The sequence below is a fragment of the Colossoma macropomum genome, unplaced genomic scaffold (assembly GCF_904425465.1).
Source record: "Colossoma macropomum unplaced genomic scaffold, Colossoma_macropomum, whole genome shotgun sequence".
Classification (NCBI taxonomy): domain Eukaryota; kingdom Metazoa; phylum Chordata; class Actinopteri; order Characiformes; family Serrasalmidae; genus Colossoma; species Colossoma macropomum.
This window is the reverse complement of record NW_023494798.1, coordinates 3,830,343-3,839,193: the sequence shown is the minus strand read 5'-3', so window position 1 is coordinate 3,839,193 and position 8,851 is coordinate 3,830,343. Positions and strand designations below refer to the sequence as shown.

The 8,851-nt window shown below is 39.4% G+C and overlaps 1 protein-coding gene across 1 annotated transcript; it reads right to left on the bottom strand.

Moving 5' to 3' along the window:
- Window positions 1-4,473: 4,473 nt before the first annotated feature.
- LOC118818454 (extracellular calcium-sensing receptor-like) lies at window positions 4,474-8,851 on the bottom strand. The gene is made up of 6 exons (XM_036585715.1): window positions 8,742-8,851; window positions 8,297-8,597; window positions 7,326-8,102; window positions 6,754-6,978; window positions 5,491-5,614; window positions 4,474-5,387 (listed from the first exon to the last, which is right to left on the bottom strand). Exons 1-6 carry the CDS (start codon window positions 8,846-8,848, stop codon window positions 4,474-4,476), a joined length of 2,448 nt encoding a protein of 815 aa, XP_036441608.1. The 5' UTR covers window positions 8,849-8,851.

The following is an 8,851-nucleotide window of genomic DNA, read 5'->3' as shown; positions in this document are numbered from 1 at the left end:
AGGCTCTGTCCACAGCCTGCAGCTGACCAGGTCAGCTTTACAGTCTGCTGGACTGAGACCAATTATCCAAAGCAATGTTACAAACATCATTTAAACTGAAGTGAGCTGCACGGCATGCTCGGCAGTTCCCAGCCCTCTGACGGCCAGGGTGGCTGCCTTTAAATAGCCACTCTTTCATCATGCCCTGTGGGTGTGAGCTCAGAGTAAGGAGGCGTGGTTATGTCTTGAACAGCGACCGCAATGATTAACAACACTTTTTTGTGTGTGTGTGTGTGTGTGTGTGTGTGTGTGTGTGTGTGTGTGTGTGTGTGTCTCTGTTGTATTGAATTGTGATTTACTGAAGTAAGCAATTATGGGCTGCAATTGTGCAGTTCGGAGACGAAACTGAAATTGCGCACAACTGTACTCAGTCAGTTTCGAGCATACGGTTGAGTTTGAAGAAAACAGTGTCATGTCTCAGTTATTCGCGATTCAGACAGTGAACGTAAGCGCAATTCTTTTGCGCGATGCCCACTCAGAGCTGTATTATGTCCAGCGCCATTTTTTAACCAATTCTTGTGACCAAAAAAAAATAATAATAATAAAATAAAAAAATAAATCTGACTGACACGCATTTCAATCTAGGGTAGGCACTAGTACCAGGTTCCCGCTAAGGACCAGAATAAGGGTTAAATTTAGGTTTGCAGGTGAAGTTATGTCTGCGGTAATTGAAATGCCATTCAATAAAAACGCCCATAGATTACGAATAAGATTTTCAACAACTACATATTGATGTGATGTTTGGTTTTCTTCCTAGTTTTATTAACTGCCAATTCACATCACTAGCTAGGGACGAACAATATTGGGCAAGCATCCATGGGATAATGTATAGATATTGTATGAAATTTATTTAACTGTCTTTATTTTAAATTCTACTTCAGACCAATGTACAGAAGTAGAGAATGTAAAATAAATTTACTCGTAACAAGGTAATACTGTAAGTTTCATCTATTCACTGTGTTCCATTCATACATGGAGATGTCTTGATCAATAATTTATACAAAGCCAATTGTTAATCTTCGCAGACTTGTCATTCTAGATAAATTTTGCATGTAAACTTATAAAGGTTACATTGGAGATGTTTCACTGAAAACAAAGCAGGTCATATATTTTAAAATACAATTGTATAGTTGTAAAATATGAAAAATGCATGACTAATAAAGTGGCAAGTGGAAAACTCCACAGATCACAGTACAGAGTGACTTAGCTGGTCCAAGAAGACTCCTTAGCAGCAGGGAAAGGTCTCTCTTAGGCCAAGGTGCCTCATTGCTGTCAATGGACAGTCCCTTTTAGACAGTGAGGCCTTATTTCTGCAGTGTAGCATTGCTCAGGTGACAGGACCAGAAAGCCTTGTAGCTCGGAAAGAGTCTTTAATCGCAAGGAATGTCCCAATCAGCCTGGATGGCCTATCAAATAAATAAACTCATATCAATGTCACGCCATAATTAAATTTATAATTATAATCTTAAAAATGATACAATAACAATCTTTCAATATTTGCTTGAAAATAACAGTTTACACTTTAAGCATGAAACATGACATGAATTTGCTTTACAACTAATATTACTAGACAGTTATATATGTATGTCCAGTAGCCATACTATCACAGTCAAGTTATAAATTATAATAAATAAATAAATAAATAAAATTATAGAGAACCTATTCTAAAGCAGAAATAAACAAAAGGCATCATAATAACATTTTTGACAGTGATCACACCTGGCTTTACCAAAAACATGTTTTTTCAAGATTATATAGGTATGCCAATTACATGCAAATATTAATAACTTTTAAAGGTTTAATGCATGTCTTTATGGCTTCTTTGAGCACATGAGATATAGACCCTCGGCTGCTCTACGCTTCGTCAACCACAGCGGCAACAGCACTACCTCTGCCGCCGACCCTGCTGTAAACACCAGCATGGCTCTGACACTTGGATTTGACCAACCACACTGTCGTCATGCCTTTGGCCTCACTGAGCTGCACCGAGCCTTGCCGGCCTCACCATTGAGCTTCCTCGCATCAGCCCCATCGTCAGACCCTCCCACACCAGACTCCAGCCATGCCACGCTGGCCTCGCCGTTAGGCCTCCTCACACCAGTCTGCCATCTGCCATGAAGGCATCCTCGCTGGCAGATTCCTGGGGCAGCCACCATCCTCTTGCCTGACTCCGCTGTCTCAACCTCGCTGCACCAACTCTGCTGTGTTCTCACTGCCTGTCTTTGCCATGCTGCTCCTCCTTGCAGTCCTTAGCCAGGGCTGAGTTCGCTATTACCTTCTAATCTGCTAGGGGCGATCCCACTTCTGATAACAAAGTGGCACTGGCATAGAAGACAACACAGGGAACACAAAAGATCAAAGGAATACTCTTTTATTGAACATAGCAGCAGGAGAGACTTGCTATCAGACATGGTCAGAAAGCAAGCAGGTCACTTCAAAGCCACACACTGCCCATTCAGTATAGCTAAGCAAACCTACTCTACTACCCTACAGCAGACACAGAATGACACCAACAACATGTGCAGACACTTCAAACCCAATAACAGCAAATTATTTACAAGATTTAATCCCCACCACTCCCACTGCACTACCCGTGGTGCTCCACAGTCACCACTCCACATCGCCATGCATCCTTCACATCTATGGCCAAGCAAGCCAGTAGCGGGATGCACTTCAGTGTCACTGCTGGACTGAGAATAGTCCACCAACCAAAAATACCCAGCCAAGAGTGTCCTTTGGGCAGCGTCCTGTGACCACTGATGAGGGACTAGAGGATGACCAACACAAACTGTGCAGCAGCAGATGAGCTATCGTCTCTGACCTTACATATACAAGGTGGACTGAAACTGGTCCAAATAAATCCTGGCCTTTTAAAGCAATCCTACAGAATAACAGAGACCAGAGAATAAAATAATAAATACATTTTTAGTGTATGCAAAGGCACTAATGTCATAATTTAATTATTATTATTTTTTTATGTGTACATTTATTTTTTACATGTATTTGCAATACTTTTTTGCAATTTTTATTTTACTTGATTTTTTAAATTATTTTATTTCTTTTTCATATTAGCTGATACTGTCCTCTATGGTGTTTGTGGGTGTGTGCGTGTGCTTTTTGAGGTTTGTGTGGTTAGAACGTCTCTAAGGTTGGACATTTCTGGGCATTGGACAATTTTCTGAGGCATATTTGTGGACACTTCAAGCTTTGGATCCAGATTTTAGTTTACAAGTAACTGTTGAATTTTTAAGGTGAGGATTCCTAGGACTGGTTAGGATGGTTGATTGTTTTATTGATTCTGTCTGAATTAAGATTTCAAATAAACAACGTTTATTTGTGTTCATGTTCATACTTGAGTGAAATTTACCTTTCAATGATAATGAATGTAAAGATATCATGTCTGAATGTTATAATGTTGAGGAAACATTTACATATATTGACATATGTAGATAAATATATTTATAGTCCTAATGACCCCACTGCAGCCAAAGCAACATTTTAAAAGCCCATTTAGAAGGTGCTAAGAGTGAGTTGTCTGCATATAATGTGAAAAGGTGGGTGCATGTGCGTCTCAATGTTGGCAGGTTATCCCAGCAGTGGGCCAAAAATGTGGTTAAAAATGTTGGGCCCCAGTCAGTCATCAAACCACAAGCCCTCTTAGTGGTTAAAAATGTTGGGCCCCAGTCAGTCATCAAACCACAAGCCCACCATTGGAGCCTCAGATATGCCCCCAGGTTCACGACTGACTGGTCCCCACACTGGACCTGTGTGTTTGCACACAACATCCCTGCTGAAAAACTCATAGAAACCATCAAGTGTTTCTGTTGGTACCTGATGGTTTTGTAATGTGTTTTGATTTTTTTTTCATGGGTTGATATTATAATGTTAAGGATCCTAATGGTCTAACAGGTGACCAATGACGATGCTAAATGAAATGCATTTGATAGATTCCTAATGGGATATAAAAGTGTTCTACAGGAATTACAGTGGTAATAATTGGGAACAATGAAGTCTATTTCAGTTACAAAAAAGATAACAAAATCTGCCAATTCTATTTTATCAGCTAAAAGAAGCTGCATAGAATAGCATTGCACTGAGTGATGAGGAGAGATTAGTCTCGATTAGAAAGGAGTTTCCTATTACTTGATTAATATTGCACATAAAAGTTAATTAATTCTCAAAACATTCATAAGAAATACATTTTGATATTGAAGTACTATCTGAAAGTGCTAAAAGGCAGATTTATGAAAAATTAATTTTAATTTCATATAAAGATTCTTATACGTTTTCCCATTAAAACATGAAATACAGTTCAGTTAAAAAGATGTATTGGTGAAGCTGCTGTGCTATGTACATATAAAACTAATCATAAATCGGCATATTTTATATAAGTTGCTAAACCATAGAGCTACGTTTACAATTTATGCAAGGGTCTTAATGAGACTTGGAGGGTCCTTTACCCATAATGTGTTTCTTAGTATTCTGCTCTGGTCTAAACATGATTATGAAACACTTAGGAGCAAAAATACAAGCAATCAAACCAAAGCTTGAGGCCAGAATAGCAAATATCTCTACAGCTACAGTGAACTTTCCAGGAGAGCTGACATAAGCTGGGATAAAGGTGATCCAGACTGCACAGAATATGAGCATGCTGAATGTGATGAACTTGGCTTCATTAAAGTTATCAGGCAGCTTCCGTGCTAGAAAAGCCAAAATAAAACACAAAAGAGCCAGAAACCCTATATAACCCAGCACAGCCCAGAAACCTATAGCTGAACCTAATTCACATTCCATAATTATTCTTTCTTTGTAGTGATTTAGATTTTTGAAGGGGAGAGGAGGAGATATTGTCAACCAAATAACACAAATAAGAACCTGAATGAGAGCAAAAACAAGAACACTGAGTCTCTGCTGTGGAGGCCCAAACCATTTCATGACATCACTGCCTGGAAGCGTAGCTCTGAAGGCCATTAACACCACTATTGTTTTCCCCAGAACACAGGAGATGCAGAGGACGAAGGTGATCCCAAACGCTGTGTGACGCAGCATACAGGACCAATCAGAGGGCTGACCAATGAAAGTAAGTGAACAGAGGAAACACAGAGTCAGTGAGAAGAGCAGCAGGAAGCTCAGCTCTGAGTTGTTTGCTCGGACGATGGGAGAAGTTCTGTGTTTGTAGAAGACAGCAGTCACACATACAGCTATGAAGGCCCCAGTGATGGAGAACACGGTCAGGATGATGCTCAGAGTGTCGTCCCAGGACAGGAACTCAACAGGCTTGGGGAGGCAGCTGTCTTGCTTGATGTTGGGCCAGAACTCAGAAGGGCATTGCACACAGTTCAGTGAATCTGTGAGATTACAAAAGCATATTCAGAACCTTAAATTAAGCATAAAGGCAAGAAAAAAATTACCGTTCCCAACAAAAGTGCCTCATGTATTGTGATGCACAACCTGTCTTGTTACTGATCTCTCCTTCTGCACATGGTATACAGTCATAGCAGCAGACTGGCTTTCCTTTCTGCACAGCCTTCCTGGTTCCTGGAGGACAGCTCTCACTGCACACAGATCTTGGCACCTGAAAGACAAAAGACAAATTAAAATATTTTGTCAAAAAAATTTCTTCTGCTTTTTTAATAATACAAAGCACATATGGATGTGCTTTTCTACCTAGTTTGGTCAATGCCATATTTTGGACAGCCCTCAACTGAAGATATTTGGTAGTTTAATCTGTATATATATATATATATATATATATATATATATATATATATATATATATATATACAGATTAATATATGTACAGTAAGTTTCTATGAATCATTAACAGTGTGTTGTTTAAATAATGTTACCCTAAATACTAACACCCCTGATCCAATCAGCAATTGGACTGAGTCAAGAAAATGAAATATATCCAACAATTATAATTAAATACACATATTGAGAATGTATCAATTTCTTTCTTCTTTTTTTCTTTTTTTTCTGAGTTGTGAAATTTGTAAATGTTGGTAGAGTTGTATTTGATGCCTGCAACCAAGAAGGATAAGTGGTTTAGATGATGTATGTATGTATTTGGTGCTTTAGATAAATATAAATGTACATGATAAACTGACACTTGATTCACTTGAGTGATATGTGAACAAATTTTGCATCTGATGTCATATTAGTAGACAGAAAGCAGTTTAAGCTGCTTGTTTCTTTTAAAAATCTGTTTTTTTTCTTCTTTTTTTTCAACATGTATCATGAAATAAAGTTAACCTCTGAAATCTTGTACTGATTGTTTTGTACTGATTTGTTTTTTTATTTATGCAGCAGCCCAGTAAGAGTGTTTTGATGCCAGTGTGCATGCAGTACTGTTATTATCAGTGTTTACAGTGTTTACAGCAAAGCACAGAAACTAATGTAACTTTACTTCTCAGTGGTACTAGTTCAGACAATCAGTTGTCAGACAAGTAACTTTGAGTTGTAATTAATCTACGTTACATTGACTCAATTACACTGAGTGACGTTGCATCAACTGAAAATATTTGTGTAACTATCCCGAAACCTGCATTTTATTGTAACTTTTAACTTTTAATGTTACTAACTTTATGAAAATCTTTAAAATAGTTTAATGTCAGTTTAGGAAATTATTCAAGGGGATTGTCTCCATTAAACTGTATTCTGTGAAAATATCCAGGTTTACAGTCAAATAGTGATGGAAGTGTTGAACTGTACCTCAGTCTGTCCTCTCATCCAGCTGATAGCTCTGCTCATACTGAACTCCTGGCCTCTTGGTCTGGATGAGTCATAGTGGCCCACTGTGACGAAATCTAGTGTGCCGTCCTTCTTAACCTGCCAGTTTATGAGCTCATAGACGGCCACAGGATCACCGTTGGAATCGAACGTAACTTGAAAACCATTGTTTGTAGTGAAGTTCACTCTCTTGAGCTGGTTGAGTATCTGCAGTGGCACATATAATTTGAAAAACTGTGAACTGTTTAAATGCATTACTAAAACAGTAAAATATTATTGATGAATATTTAAATATGGATTCATTGTGAATTACTATAACCTACGATGATAGTTCTTTTGGAATTGTTTGTTGCAGTGAGTGATTTTATAATAAATATATAATGCTATTAATTGACTTCTTGTAGTGAAAATTCTAAGTTCTGTCCCTGAACAATCTACTGATAGTGAAAACACTATATATATATATATATATATATATATTACAAAATAAACCATTTGCCAAACAAATACATGTAGCAAGCTAGGGTCTGTTTTCAAATATATCAGTTTTATACCTGCCATGGTGTGAATTTAGCGCTCTTGTCGCACTGCGTGTCATTACAGATAACACCGTGGATGGCATGCGCTATGGCATACGTAGCTTTGTACACCATGTTAGTGATGCGCAGCTGCGACGTGTCTGTATATGGATTCTGCAGCGCGCGGATATCCTCGCTGCCGTCACATTTCCGCGCTCCCTCTGAGGAGCCTCTTAGGCTACAGCTGAACGAGCTCTCCCAAAACTCCGTTAGCAGAGGCGATTTCAGTGCTTGTTCTGGAGAGAGATCCAGAAGAAACTCACGAAGACCTGGAATCACTGAGCGGGGGATCCCAAATCCTATCGCCCCAGCGCACATCTTAAAGCGCAGAAGTTCTGGATCTATGATCCACCCTTCGGTGCCGATCCACTGAAGAGGAGGCGGCGGCTGTCTTGCCAGTTCCTCCAGAAGAAACCTCATGTCCCCTGTGGCAAGAAACGCTACTATTACTCGGGCTGTTGATCTGCGGATGACGTTTGCCACTCTCTCCAGTTTACTACGTGGTTGTGTTCTGTAGTAGGACTCGGAGTACTCCACACAGATGCCCTCCTCCTGCGCAGCCTTTAGAAACGACGCCATTCCATTATTTCCATAGTCTGAGTCGCTCCGCACTGCCCCAATCCATGCCCAGCCAAAATGCTTGACCATTTTTGCTAGCGCGGCCGCTTGGTGGTGGTCACTAGGCACCGTCCTAAGAAAAGCAGGATACTGACGCTTATCACTTAGACATGCGCAGGTTGCGTAGTGACTCACCTGTTACTCAGAAAATAAAGGGAAAAAAGAAGTGTTATTTAAGAAGCATACTGCATTGAGCAAAAAAAAAAAAAAAACAAAAAAAAACAATTGGTTTACAAGTCATTGAAGCCATATAAAAGTCATAATTTTGTCACAAAAATAGATATAACTGTATTTTTTAGGTTGCACCCTTTGATGTTTCCTACAATCACCTGTGGAATTCCAAAAAGACCCAGAATTCTGGCCATACTAATTGAGGGGGAGGAATTAGACTCTCCCATCACAGCAGGAACAGCTGCGGAGGCAGATTTTGAACAGGAATCGGTATCATTGAAAAATGGTTCCATGCCGTTTGCAAACTGAAATGCAACTTTAACAGCCATCGACACTGCACCGCACGAGTCGTGTATCTGGTATCCTAACGTGATTCCCGGTAGGAGATCTGTTCTGTTGTTGATTTCGTGGATGGTGAACTCCATGGCACGGGCGATTCGCAGCCCCCTGAAATTCATACTGTTTACAAACAAGAGATACACATAAAAAAATACACAAAATCAAGTTTCTTTTTTTTACCAAATACTCTTTGACATCACTAATTCAACAAGTAGCGTATGACTGCAAAAAGCAATTTGATCACTATAATTTCTCTGTAAAGACCTCCCAGAGCACTGTAGCTGTAGTGGCTGTCTGGTGTAGGTGCTCTGCTCTGATCTCGTGTAGATATGAATAGAAAAAGCCCCTCCAATTATAAAATCTCCAGTCATAGA